The sequence below is a fragment of the Musca autumnalis genome, unplaced genomic scaffold, assembly GCF_047663935.1.
Source record: "Musca autumnalis isolate F117 unplaced genomic scaffold, ASM4766393v1 scaffold_4, whole genome shotgun sequence".
Lineage (NCBI taxonomy): Eukaryota > Metazoa > Arthropoda > Insecta > Diptera > Muscidae > Musca > Musca autumnalis.
The window spans coordinates 118,338,451-118,353,908 of NW_027411977.1; the positions used below are offsets into that span (position 1 = coordinate 118,338,451).

The following is a 15,458-nucleotide window of genomic DNA, read 5'->3' on the forward strand; positions in this document are numbered from 1 at the left end:
TTTGTACGAATCATTTCATGGTCACTTAATGTTTACTCTTGGGTTTTTGTTGCAATATGAGAAACTCTGACATTCATCTCAACTCATAGCGGAGTTATGAAATTCAAAAGACGAACGAACCTGACCATCATCAACAATTTCACAAACTTGTGAAATTAATTGGGTATACATTGAATCTTATTTAAGATTATTTGCTTTTTATACGAAAACTGTAGTATGCTAAAACATGAATTTCACAATATTGTGAAATTAATTGGGGATACATATGTTAAGTTATGAACATGATTGAACATGCTCACAGAGAGACTGGCGGACGGACGGAAAAATCCACTTTGATTACGATCATGTTTCGGCATGCTTACGGACAGACATATATTGAAATGTATTTTGTTTACATTAGCGATCAAATGTAGTTCTCTCTCTCAACTTCTCGGTCTGGCTCCCTTCCACACATATATAGGATAAATATGTTTCTCTCCTCAAATCTCGGTCTGGCTCCCTCCCACACATATACAGGTTAAATGTGGCTCTCTAGATATACTCCACTCAATCATTTGTTTAATTCCAACTGGCTCGCACAGTGGTTCAAATCGACAAAAATTGCATCTTTTGGCTGGTCTTTATCCTAACTATCTGGAGATACATACATGTAAATGGGTAAATGTATAACCGTCTATTAGTTTACTCTCTCTCTCTCTCTCTCTTATTTTAGTTTTCTCATATGTTCTCTAATGCCATACATTTGTTTGAATAAAACTCTCTCGCACAATATGTCTGTTCGGGTAAGAATTGCCTCTTAGGGCTGGTCTTTATCCTAACTCTCACATTGGGGGATCCAATATTTAATGATTCAACGTAATATTTTTTAATTTAAGCGGTAAATGTGGCAACCCTAATATTATTGGAGGTAATATTTTTGAGACACCCTAATATTTTGTATATATTTAAGCTATGTTTACATTTAAGATCTGCTCTCCAAATACTCTCTCGATCTAGTGATCCCTCTCTCTCTCTCTCTTGTTCTCTCTCTCTCACACACACACACACTCTCTTTCTCTCACACACACACACACACACACACACACACTCACACACACACACACAGCCTGCACAGTGGGCCGAATAGGCAAAAAAGGCGCTTTTGTGATCCAGAATCGGCATTACCCCCCTACTTACATTGCATCTTTTAAAGCAGCCCCATTTAATGTTGTAATATTAGAAACATGTTTGTCGTATAAACTACCTGAACTACCAGGTGGTATATAAGATACACATACATATAGCTTATTTTTTAAACCAAAAATACAAATAACCAGTTGATCAAGAAGACCATTATCGTCATTAATTGGAATTTGCGATGATTTATACTGTTTGTTTACAGCTACTAAGACACCACCACCTCTGGAGCAGCCAGTAATGTCAGCATTGCGATCTTTCCGGTAAACATTGTATAGGTTGTGATCAAAAAATTCAGAATTTAAAAAATCCGCATTAAGCCATGTTTCTACAAAAACAATAACGTCGAAGTCGCATTGAGACGAGAATTCAAACACATCCTTAGACTTTGTGCGCAAACCCGAAGCATTTTGGTAAAATATTTTTACATCGTGGGAAGAACTAGCTAAATTTGTTGACTTGTTGCTGGATTCTTCCGAAAATTTATAAAAGGACGCACCTTGACATCCACTGGCCAAATATTTGGATCCAATACTTTGGCATAGGAACTTGATATAATTCCAAACTTAAAATTAATTCTTTTAAGACTTGTAGTGTCTGTATCTTTTTTTACAAGCTTAAAACATTGCATATGTTATGATGCAATATTTGTTTTATTAGCAACATAATTAACGATTTGCTCCGTAGTTACATTTGGCTTGAATGACGACAAATGAAACCATTTTTTTGAAGCAACAACTTCTAATTCATTTTGATCTATTATTATTATTAGGCCGTGTTTATATTATAGCCTTTTGCAGGGTTAACCTTCTTAAAGAGGATTTATTTGACGTATACGCAAAGGAATTGACATTTGAAACCCATTGGGTTTGTTAAATCCGGTTATGTATAAATGTACTATTAGTCGTAGTTGAATATTGGAAACGGAAATGGTCGACTATAAACGATTATAACCGTGTTTTGAGTGGTAAATGAAAAATCGAAAGTCGACTATTGAACCGAATAATCGAAAAACCGATTATTTAATTTCACTATGTATCCCTAATCGGAAGTGAGCCCATTCCATACAGCCACTACATCTCACCGAAGTTAACCTGTGGTGGATCCCGGCACAAACAAAAAGAGCTCGGAGCGGGCATACCGGGATATATTGCCGCTTCTATGATAAAAAATGTCTAACACAAACACATGATTTTTAAGGTGATGGCTCCGGCCGTCGAGGGATTGCTACTCTGTATCCCATTATGCTTTTTAAATTTTGCCAAGCTAGAGTGATTACCGCAGACGGGCGCAGGGACAGACATACATAGATCGTCTCAAAATTTTAACCTGACCAATAATATACATATTTTAGGGCGACCAAACAAATTTTTTTGGAACTCAAAAAATTAATTTTTCGAGCTAACGTTTTCTATTTTTATACCCTCCATCGGTCCATCCTACTTTCCATTTGTAACGCATGTCCAATGGATGAGAAAACTTTACCAGTTCATTGTTGTGGCTAAAAAACGAATCCTACATAAAATTACGAAAATCGGATCTGTATGCATATTTGATCGATTTTAACGTTAACCGATCGCCATAAAATTGCATATTTAAGGTTTTGGATCAAATGAAAAAAAGAAAAAATGGGTCGCCCTAAATTAAAGGTTCGCAAATGATTATTTCATGCGTTACAAATGGAAAGTAGGGTGGACCGAGGGAGGGTATAAAAATAGAAATGTTAACTGGAAAAATTCATTTTTTGACAGTCTTTGATCAATGAGCGATAATGAAAAATGATTTTCTGTAGCAAGAATGAATGAACTTTTGCCTATTAATTATTAATGACAAAGACATACAATGGTAAAGATTGGACATAGTGCATAATGCAGTTCAATTTTACTATTAAAGCATAAAGGGTGTTTGTGTATAACAGACAACTAACAGAAGACGAATGCAACAAAAACATGTTTAACATAAATTGATGTCACCATATGGTAAATTAACATTATGTTAAAAAAATACTATGAATTGATAAGAAATACACAAAAAATCACCTTATAATTAAGATTATAACTAATCTTAGGTAAAAACTTATCAAAATATGATGCAGGGATTCCAAGTTGTAAAACAGTCATTAACCTAATGTACCCATTACACATTAATTATTATACATATGTATTTACCCTTTAAATTGTTCCAAAAGTATTTCTATCAGGAAGCTACGTTGATCATTCAGTAACTTATTTTGTTTTACTGCATTCCGTTTAATTGTTGATTTATCCTGTGTATCCAGCGTTCCTGCACTCTGTACAGAGAATAATGATTCGGCTTTATGCCATTCAATTGGCAAACGAAACGATTTTTTGTGTTGATTGGCCATTAGAGTCCAAATATTTGTACGACCCAGAATGGTTGAAGACGAAATTGTATCCCAATACAAAGTTTTCATTTTTATATTCGGATTCGGTGGACTCTGTTGCGGGAGTAATTCTTCCGTCGTTGATGACATAGCACCCGGATATGGTGAAGGAGTACAACTATTACTGGGAGATGGTGGTGGAGGAGGTGGTGGCATACGTGGTGAAGGAGGAGCAACTATTTTTGGTATATCATCGCCCTCAATTAGAACAGATTCTGAAGATGGCGACGATTTTAAGACTGTAGATTGTGTTGAATCTGCTGGTGTATCCTGATTCAATACTTGATGGATTTTCGCTTCTTCTATGTTTTTGGTCATTTCTTCGATTTTCTTCCATACAGCATCTCCACCTCCATCCGCGGTTGGTTCATAAGTTAATAGAAATTGCAACATCGCAAACAATTTCGCTTTATGTGGACTTTTGTCGAGCTGTAAAAAATCCCGTTTGACGTAAAGCATGCCAATAAACATGGGTAACAAAATACTCACCCTTTTAATGAGTTCATTGAAAAGTCCAATATAATAATTCGAATCCATTTGGCTGTTCAGTAATCCATCTTGTTCATCCAGATCAATGGGTGTAATTTTTCTGTTTCGAAAATGATGAAATTATTAGTTTATTATTAGATTAGTGATACATTCTTGATCAGATTAAAATTCTTAGTCGATATATGCATGTCCTTCGGTCTGTCCGTCTCTGATAATCACTCTAGCATCCAAACAAATTCAGATAGGACACTAAAACTTTGCACAGATGTGTCTTTTGTTGGGTTGTCTTTTGGTGAATGTGTTGATCCACGTTGGGAACCGGTATTTTGGAGTTTGGCTACATTTTCCGACTGAATTGGGTATAATTTGGCATTTAGAGTTCTTACAGATCAAAAATCTTCGCAACCAAAAAATTGCGGACTTATGCCTACGTCTTCGAATAGCCCCGATATAACTATACCGTCCGAATTATGGAATTTTACAGTTTTTAGCTACATTTTCTGATCGAATTAGCTATAATTAGCTTTTAGGGTTCCTAAAGGTCAAAAAGGCTTCTCCACCAAAAATTGTGGACTTAGGCCTACCGTTTAGATAGCTTCCATATAAAGGTAATCTGGCGAGAATTTGAAGTTTTTTTGTCCTAAAATTGCCACTTAAGGTTCAAAGTGATTAGAAAAGGTCTGCACCAACACATGGGAATCTAGGTCTGCATAAAATTCTTAGTCGTTAGAACGATGTCCCTCCGTCCGTGTGTTGTAATCAAGATACAGCTCGCAATTACTCCTAGGATGTTTAGTATTGAAAATGGGCTATATCGGTCCACGTTTTGATATAGTCCCCATACAAATCTACCTATAGATTTTCGGAAATTTGATATTTAGTCTTCATTCGGGGATTTAAATATTCCCACAGAGAATGGTCGGTGCACGTTTTGATATAGCCCCAATTACACGGTACATACTGATTTTTGGTATTTTCAAGGGTTTAGCCACATTAACTTAGAAAAGTGAATACCACAACGAAGACTAAATACCAAATTTCATCCATTTCGGTCAGATAATGTGGCTAAAACCTTCAAAATAACGAAAATCAGGATTTACCGTTCTGGGCTCAATTTTCGGCATTTTGAAGGTTTTTGCCACATTATCGTAGATCTATAGGAATTCGTTGATACCTTTGGACCTCTCTTTCCAGATCATGAAGATCTCCCCTGATGGTCCTGTTTGACAACCAAGAAGTTACGGCATCAACAACTTCTTGTAGTGCTGATGTGCCGGTAAAATCTTCGTCTCCTCATGAAGATGGTCCACTGGTGTCTTAAAAAGCAGGCACCTTGTAACAGCCCTCAGGCGACATTCTGGTTTGAACATTCTTTCACTGCATAGCGCTGGCGCCGCATAGTTAACCACAGACCGGCCTAATGCTTTGTAAGAGGTCAACAAGATTTCTTTGTCAGCGACCCAAGTGCTGCCGGCCAGCGACTTAAGTACCTTGCTCATACTTATGATCTTGTCGCAAATAGCTGTGGCTTCAGCGGATGACTTAAACATGCTGGGGTAGTTTTTGGTCGGAATCATTTAGTGATCGGAATCAGTTAGTGTTCGGAATCCGTTAGTGATCGGAATCGTTTCAGCCGTACATTTTTCAAATTCCTCAGATGGAATTTGACCTGATATGATTGGACGCCAAGATCGTACATCATTTTGATCTCTATGCCGTCTGGAGGGTATAGAATTTCAGAAAGGTAGATGTTAAACATCTACCGTGGTGCAATGGTATGCACGCCCGCCTTGCACGCAGAAGGTCAGGGGTTCGATTCCCCGGCCAGGCAACATCAAACATTTTTCAACGGTGGCAAAAAACCCCTCAGTAATGTTGGCGACATTTCCTGAGTATTTCAGCCTTGAAAAACTTCTCTACAAGTGGTGTCTTAAGACACGCCGTTCGGACTCGGCGATAAACAGTAGGTCCCATATCATTGAGCTAATATGAATCGGGGTGCACTCATTGATATGAGAGAAGTCTCCCTTGTCCCGTATGGGATGTTGTGGAACAATGTTTTTTTTTTTAGATGTTAAACAGCTACGGAGATATCACGACGTCTTTGCGAATTTTCTTTTTATACCCTCCACCATAATATGGAGGGTATAATTAAATTTGTCATTCCGAAATATTCATCGGAGACCCTATAAAGTATATATATCTTTGATCAGGATAAAATTCTAAGTCGATATAACAGCTCGCAATTTCTAAGATAGAGCTTTGTAATTTGGTATAGACGTTTTTATTACTAGGATGTTTGGTATTGTAAATGGGCTACATCGGTCCACGTTTTGATATAGCCCCCATAGAACGGTACCACCCGATTTTCGGTATTTTAAAGGTTTTAGCCTCATTATTACACCAAATGCCTGGAATTTGGAACTAAGTCTTCTTTGGTGGTATAAAACTTTTCCCCGAAAATTTGTCGTTATAGGTTCACGCCGTCACATAGCCCCCATATGACTCTACCTCCCGATTTTCGGTATTTTGAATGTTGTGACCACCATAATACACCGAAATGGCTGAAATTTAGTATTTGGTCTTCATTTGGGGTATTAAACGTTTCATATGAAATTTGTCATATAGCCCCCATAGAACTGTAAGTCCTTATTTTCGGTATTTTGAAGGTTGTAGCCGCAATAATCCATCGAAATGGCTGAAATTTGGTACTTAGTCTTCGTTGGAGGTATAAAACTTTCTCTTAGAAATTTGTCGGTATAGGTCCACGCCTTTATATAGCCCCCATAGAATGGAACCTCCCAATTTCCGGTATTTTGAAGGTTGAGGCCACAGCAACCCACCGAAATGGCTGAAACTTGGTTTTTAGTCTTTGTTGGAGGTAAAAGTCTTCCTGAGTGAAATTTGTCGGTATAGGTCTACGTTTCGACATAGCCGCTATAGAATGGTACCTCCCGATTTTCGTAATTCTGAAGATTGTGACATCAATAACTCACCGAAAGATTGAAATTTGTTATTTAGTCTTCCATGGGGTTATAAAATATTCCAGAAGACAGTTATTAGTATAGGTCCGCGGTTACCTATATCCCCCATAGAAGCGTACCTCTTGATTTTTGGTATTTTTTGGTTTTACCGATTTTCGGCTTTACTGAAATATCGGAAATTTGGTATTTAGTCTTCTTTGAGTCTAAAAATTTTCCGCCAGAAATTTGCTGGTATAGATCGACGGTTTGATTTAGCCTCCATGGAACGGTACCTCCCGAATTTCGGTATTTTGAAGGTTAGCCACATTATTTTACCGAACTTGCTGAAATTTGGTACTTAATCTTCTTCATAAACAAAAGGAAACTAAGTGTTCCATTTTACTTCAATACAACTCATGGTGGAGGGTATAACAACTGGCCGAACTTAACGCTGTTCTTACTTGTTTACTCTACGGTTTTGAACTCATAATTTCTGAAGTCTACCAAAGGCAGGCGTTCACACATATATTTGATTATCTAACGTTTCAAAGACAGCTGGAGGGAAGACTACTCTATATCCTCGAACAGCTTGGTATGGTTGACAGTATCGAAGGATTTCGATATATCAAGCGCCACCATAACTGTTCGGTCGGTCGGCTGCTTCAGTCCTCGACTGATCTGTGTGGATATTGCGTGTAATGCCGTTGTTGTGCTGTGCATTTTCCGGAATCTTAGCTGATGTTAGGCAACTGGGAAACTGTTTCTCATCATGTGTCTCGAGAATATTTGCTACTGGCGACAAATGAAGATAGTCCTGTGCGGTTTACCTCTGCTGGCATCCTTGGCTGGCTCCAATAGCAGTACCACCCTGTCAACTTTCCAGACTTCTTGTATAATATGATTGGCTAATGATATAATGAGGACACTTGTGAAATACTCAAGTCCTGGTTCATCCAGTTGTTTAAGTATTACCACTGAGATTCCGTGTATGCCCAACGCTTTGGATGATGATCGCGTTTCGGATGACGTCTGCAACATCGCTTATCGTAAATTGTGGTAGAACCTTCTCGGCTGGAGGTTATACGGCTTAGCACACTTAACTTCGCCCTATCACTCTCAAGGTGTTATATAAACTGCCGATTAAAATAACACGCGCACCTCTTTAGGTCAGTTACTGTCACGCCATTGAAAGTAACATCCGGCCTTTCATCCTTCTATCCCGGATTCGAGAGTGATTTAACCGTTGCACACAGTTTACTTAATTCTGTACCAATGTTGTTGCTTTGCTTGACTTCAAGAGAAAGTTGTCTAACTCTTGGGTCTTCAGTATTCGTACGACGAATCTCATGACGCTCATTTGCTAGTCCCGTTTCCTCTGCTAGGAAAATTGGTCTGATTTCCGGTATTCGACCAGCAGGTATGTATCAGTGATGCAGCACTGATGATTTCTCAGAAATTTCTCTCAGCTACCCGGGAATCTGAGGAAATGGACAACTCTCGGAAGCTCGGTAAATTTTCTGAACCCTAGTCAGCTTTTCAATGGTTCAGAGAAGTACGGCGGTCAGAAGTAGTGAAGTCCAGTGTTGTGTTTACGGAGACGATGATAAGAAGATTGTCTGAGCCAAGGGACAGGTCATGTATCAGACCGTGTGTCATAATGGCGATGCCTAGCGAGCTGTTCATTATTCGTGAAAAATGTGGAGCTATGCATTTACCCGGCCAGCGCTCTGCCCCTCTGGTCATTGCCCAAGACACAGCTCTTCATCGTCGGTATGTACACTAGGGTTATAACTTTCAGACATTATATCTCAACAAGTAAAAAAGTATCAGTCGGCTTTGCCGACAGAGATATACCCTCAGCCTGTGTGGATTGAAATACTTTTTTCAAAAAAAAAAAAAACGTATGTATTTAGGGGGTTTTCGAAATTTTAGGCGTATGAACCGACAAAAGTATGGATACGATTAAAGCTCAAAAATTATATCGATAGATAGAGCTTTTTTCTCACAGTAGCCTAAGGAAAACATAATATCGCTGTAAACAGGGCCACTAGGAAACCCTTCGGTAAAAATGTCCAAAGGATTCTCGAACAGACCCTTAACCAGACAAAGGATTGGACAGATAGGGCCCAAATTTGAACATAAACTAAGTTTCGACAATATCAATGTGCAACAAAATGGAGGTGAAAGTCTGGGGAAAGAAAAATTCCTCTTGAGGAAGAAAGGCCTTGGTGAGTATATAAAGAACCCCGAAGGACAAATCCACGGTGAGTCGAACTTCCGCGTTATGGCGTGATGAATTTTTTGCTAGAGACCCTGTAAGCCATCCGGAATTAGCGTTATATCTGTGTTCACTGTTGTTTTAACTTATTTTTGAGATGACATGTCTTCAGTCAAATCGAATGAGGATTATTTCGTAGAGCACTTCGACCTTCTAACTCGCTTCCTTCAATGTCCTTTTCGTCCTTTATTTTGGAAATGTTCTGCAAAAATTTCGTCTGAAAATATTAGGTATGGCTCTCATTGATAACTAATCGATTTTGTCGCGTTTTCGTGGTCGTTCGAAAAAATATTACAATATTCAAAGTGTAGACGAACGCAGTATTCGGTTCGAGCTCTCCAGCCCCTACATATGGTGCCATAGGGGTTTTTTAGAACTTTCGGGCTGTTTTCGCAAGAAGTATGGACTTGCCCCTGAAAAAACTTTCGTAATTGAGGCAGCGAATGCAAGATGCTTCAATAAAAACTAAAGTGATTCGAGAGCAGGTCTTAAAGTTAATTTATCCAAAATTTTGTGTGGGAGGCACCCGAAGGAGTGGACAAATATAGTCCATATTCGAACCAGATCTATATTTGGTAGATATATTAGGATGTGTAAAGTATGGGCCAAATCGGTCACTCCCATCAAGAGTTATTGTGCGCACAATTTTTCCGAACATTTTTGAACTTTTGTGGGGGAGGTACCTGAAGGAGTGGACCGATATGGTGTATCTTCTTCCACATTTTGGATCGAATCGGCTGATCCGTTCGAGAGTTATCTTGCGCTTCCACCACTACACACGGTGTCATAGGGGTTTTTTTGCAACTTTCAGGCTATTTTCTCAGGAAGTATGGACTTGCCCCTGATGAAACTTGTACCTTCGTATGGCGGACAGTGTATACAAGTTGTTACAACAAAAATGAAAGCGATTCGAGAGCAGGTACTAAAATACACTTTTTCGAAATTTTGTGGGGGAGGTACCCGAAGGAGTGGACCGATATAACCCATCTTCGAACTAAGTTTGGGCAAAATATTACGAAAAACAAATTTTGGACCGAATCGGTTGATCCATTCGAGAGTTGTCGTGCGCACCAGCCAGACAGACAGACGGACGGACATGGCTAAATAAACTCAAAATTGTCTGAAACACATTTCGTCCAAACCTACCCAGCAAACCAAAATCGGAAGAAACATCAGAGGTCGGACCGAATTCGGTCCGAAAGTCGGATGAAACGTCCGAGTTCGGATCCGAATTCGGTCCGAACTCTGTCCGAAAGTCATATGGAGTGGTTGACGTGTTCTCTGACCGAAATTCGGATGAAAATCGGATGTTTTAGCCGACTTTCGGACCGAATTCGGTCCGAACTCTGATGAACTGTCGTATACATTTCTGATTTATTTACCGACTATCGAACAGATATCGGTCCGAATTCGGAAGTAAAATTTTATGAAATTCGAAAGTGTTTGTCGACTTTCGGACAGAATTTGGTCCGAAGTCTGATGAACTATCGTATGAACTTCTGATTTATTTACCAATATTCGACAGAATTTGTTTCTATTATTAACAGATGTTGAAAATACACAGTTAATTCATGAAATATCCAAATCCTATAAAAGGTTATCTATTATAAACATATTAAAGGTTTTAATATCATCTTATGCTGTGTTAAACTTGGTGGAAAAACAAACTGTGGAGAACAACAAATGCGTCAACACGATCTGTGAAATATGTAAAACAATTGTTATTAATATATGAAAAAAATACATGTCTTCACATGCAAAAAAATTTGATACACATAAAAGTGTTCAGAAACTTAAATTTGGTCATATACAAATATAAAACATACGACTTTCCACGGAATAGTGTTGAAGTTTGACGAAGAAAATGTTTACTTTCATTACCTTAATAAAAATAAAGAAATATGTATGCAACCCATCACTATGAATAACATTTAAACACTATTATGCATCAACACGCATAACAAAAATAAACCAAATTTGTTCTCCGATACAGAAATTAAAACCCGAGCACTCAATTTTTCGTTCGAACTGCATCAACAAATACACTTTCTTTTCTTTCTGCTTATTTACACTTAATTTTGCCAAAGCAGCACAAGAGAAAATAGAAAAATTTCCTTAAGGGAGGGAGAGAGAGGACGGGAAAAGTTCGTCAGACTAGTCGGACAGAGTTCGGACCGAAGTCGGTCAGACGCGTCGGAAAAAACTTCCGACTTTGAGCAGACGCGTCGGACGTCCGACATTGTGTTTGGTGGGTACTTGGGGCCTAAAACCATTATTTCGATGAGGCACATTTTGCCCGTATGAAAGTGTTTATATCCTCGTTAGCATAAATGCTGAGGGTATAAAAATGATTTCCTTTAGCACGGATGAATGAACTTTTGCCGTGCTAATGTATTAGGCCGTTTATATATGACCTCATTTGCCGGATTTAGCGCATTATCAGATTAATTTGTAAATCCTGCGATAATCTACCAGATTTCCTATACAAAAAATCAACGTATTGAGTGAATTTGTTTTAAATCTGGCATGTATCCTCGTATACAACTCTGATTTTTGCAACATGTTGCTAGAAAATACAAAAAGTTACAAGCTGGCACAAGAAACAAGGTAGATGCATCGGTGAAAAGTAATTTAAAATATCAAAATTAGCAAACAAGGCGAAACAAATAAACGAGAAATTAATTAAAAAATTAATAAAAAATGACCTTCGCCTAAATAGGCAAAATTTTCAAATAAAAATAAAAATCAGCTTGAGCCAGGCTGGGGTTCGAACCCACGTCCTTGAAAAACACATGGAAAAAAGTGTTGTCACGGCGTGTTAGTGTTCAGAACCAAACTCATAACTTTCAAAGGCTACGCTAAGCGTTTGTCATGAAAGCCATACAAAGATTTGAACAAAAAATTCAACTTTGTAAAAAAACAACTTGCATTTGAAAGAGGAAATAAGTTAGAGGATAGCGAAGCCGCCCCACAGTCGATGTGTCTGAGGAGCCTTCCTAAACCAAAGGCGAAACATGCATGTCACACAGTGGTGATTGTGTGGGTTCGTATCGTCGGCTTTCCTTTTTCAAAAAGCATCTTGGTCAGTAAGCTCGTCTCTAACGAGAAATTAATTAAAAAATTAATAAAAAATGACCTTCGCCTAAATATGCAAAATATTCAAATAAAAATTTGCTTTGATTTAAAAAAAAAATTCAGTTTTATGACAAGAAAATGTCAGTTTTTTTTGGATCCACCATTTCCGTAAAATCTAATATTTTTAAAAAATCGATCTATTAAGGACTAGATCTTTATGCTCCAAAGACATAGAACCGTATATTTACATCTTTGTATGTTCTAAATAAGCATAGAAAAATATATGACGATCGATTCATTAGTTTTCGAGCTAGAGTTGGCACCGCAAAACGCTTTAATAACAAGTAAGAAAGTATCAGCCAGCTGTGCTGACGGAGATATACCCTCAGCCACTGACAAAAACAAAACCAAACCAAACACAATAATTATGTCGTATGTATATAAAATATATTGATATTGTATCACGAGTTTGTTTTAAAATCTGTATGTACCGTAATGTGGGGCTATACCAAATCATTGACATATACCAAACATTTTTAGTAACCAAAGTTCTTCATAAAGGACTCGAAATATTAAATTATGTTAAACAAAATTTGGCAGAAATTTTAGGAAAAGTTTAGAGTTATCTTGCACAATAGCAATTTTAGTATGTGCGAGCAAGGTTTTGGAGCTTTTGGGCCATTATGTCAGGAAGTATTGACTTACTCTGGATTTTTTTTTTTAATTTAAGGCCGCTAGAACAACCTACTGAAAAAAGAATCAAAACGATGCGAGGGGAGCTCTCAAACTTCACTTTTTTTGAATTTTGTGTGGGAGGTACCCGAAGGAGTGGACCGATATAGTCCATATACCAACCTGATACATGACTGGATAAAATAATATGATGTGCAAAGTCTGCACCAATCAGAAACTCCTGCAAGAATTATCTTGCGGATTTGCCATTTTGGTTGGTACCGTCAGGGTTTCTTGAAACATTAAGGCCAATGTGCAAGAAAATAGCAATATACTCCATATTCGAACTCGATCTATATCTAGAAGGAATAATATGATGTGCAAAGTTTGGACCAAATCGATTGCTCCCTTCGAGAGTTATCGTTCACACCATTTTACAGACAAATTTAGGACTTTTGTGGGGAAGGTACCCGAAGGAGTGGACCGATATGACCCATCTTCGAACTTAAACTAAGTTTGGATAAAATAGTACTATACCTAAATTTTGTTTGAAACCGTTCGATCCGTTCGAGAGTTATCGTGCGCACCAGACAGACGGACGGACATGGCTAAATCGACTCCAAATTGTCTGAAACGAATTTCGTCCTAACACGCTTGACGGACGGACATGGCTAAATCGAATCCAAATTGTCTGAAACGAATTTCGTCCTAACATGCTTGGGGTCTAAAACCATTTTTTCGATGAGGATAGGGTATCAAGGTAGGGTATATACACCTTGATACGACCAAGGTCCTAGCCTAAAGGCTGAGGGTATAAAAACAGGGTTTGGTAGACGGTGAATTGCCACAAAACTACGTAATATTTTTCAACAAGAAAAATTCAGAAAGTAGATTAAAATTGGCTCCATCAGATGATGGAAATAAATCATGAAAAATGGCTTTAATTGGGCTTTACAACTGGCGGTAACCTCTTAAGGTAAGAATTCAAAACCCTTAGATGGCCCATTACAGAACATTTGTTCTATAGGCCGAACTAAGAAAAGATCTCCAATTCTCTCTATTTGTTGCTTCGCTTTCTGGAATACCGCGCCTTTTCATCTCATCATCCACTTGTTTGCGCCATCTATTCCTTGGCCTGCCAATTCTGCGTGCACCGCCAAGCGGTCCGTGTTTATACACCTTTTTAGCGGGGTCATCATCGCTCATTCTTATGATATGGCCTAGCCAACGCAATCACTGCATCTCGATACGTTTAACAATATTGATGTCGTTGTACAGCAGATACTGCTCGTGGTTCATGCGACGTCGATATTCACCGTCAACGCAGATTGGTCCGTAGATCTTTCGAAGAATTTTTTTCTCAAACACACCAAGCACTGCCATGTCTGCTTGTGCAAGTACCCAGGCTTCGGAGCCATACATCAGCACGGGTAGTATCAGTGTTTTGTAGAGCGTTATTTTTGTTTGACGATATGTGGCTTTGTTTTTAAACTACTTACTTAAACCAAAGTAGCATCTGTTGTCCAATACAATTCTTCTTTTTATTTCACAACTGATGTCGTTTGTTGTGTTTACGGAGGTGCCGAGGTAGACGAAGTCTTTTACTACCTCAATATTATAGGAACCAACTTCCACAGTCGGTCTGAGCTCAATGGACGCATTGCGCGTCGACACCATCAACTTGGACGTTTGCCTCTCGTATAACCTTTTCCAGCAGGATGTTAAAGAGATCACACTAAAGGCTGTCTCCTTGTCTGAAACCTCTTTTGGTACCAAACTCTTCGGAGAGGTTCTTTCCTATTTTAACTGAGGACCTCGTGTCAGTTAAAGTCATTTTGCAAAGACGGATGAGCTTTGCGGGGATACCAAATTCAGACATGGCTTGGAATACCTTTGAACGCAGCGGGCTGTCGAAAGCTGCTTTATAATCGACAAAAAGGTGGTAGGTGTCGATCTGCATCTCTTGGGTCTTCTCCAGGATTTGCCGCAGGGTAAATATCTGGTCAATGGTGGACTTGCCAGGTCTAAAGCCGCATTGGTATGGTCCAATTATCTCGTTGACCATAGGCTTTAGTCGTTCGCACAATATCCCTGACACGATCTTGTAGGCAATAGGGAGCCGACTTATGCCCCTATAGTTAGAGCATACAGTCTTATCTCCCTTCTTGTGGACGGGGCACAGGATACTCAGGTTCCAATCGTCGGGTACTCGTTCTTCCTGCCAGATGGTGCTAACTAGCTGATGAATACACCTTATCAGCGTGTCGCCTCCGGTTTTGAACAGCTCGGCTGGTAAGTCATCGGCTCCTGCTGCCTTATTATTCTTCAGCCGATTTATTGCTGTCTTTACCTCATCTTGGCTAGGCGGTATACATTCAATACCATCTTCTGGGATTAGGAC

The 15,458-nt window shown here is 38.7% G+C and overlaps 1 protein-coding gene across 1 annotated transcript in view; it reads right to left on the bottom strand.

Moving 5' to 3' along the window:
- The window catches only part of LOC141403054 (uncharacterized), a 44,186-nt gene extending 38,973 nt beyond the window's left edge, over positions 1-5,213 (bottom strand). Inside the window, exons 1-3 of the mRNA XM_073985218.1 lie at positions 5,170-5,213; positions 4,070-4,169; positions 3,345-4,009 (exon numbers count right to left, since the gene is read on the bottom strand). Of these exons, the coding sequence (XP_073841319.1) occupies positions 3,345-4,009; positions 4,070-4,169; positions 5,170-5,213 (809 nt within the window). The remainder of the gene's footprint in view (positions 1-3,344; positions 4,010-4,069; positions 4,170-5,169) is intronic.
- Between the last annotated feature and the right edge of the window lie 10,245 nt (positions 5,214-15,458).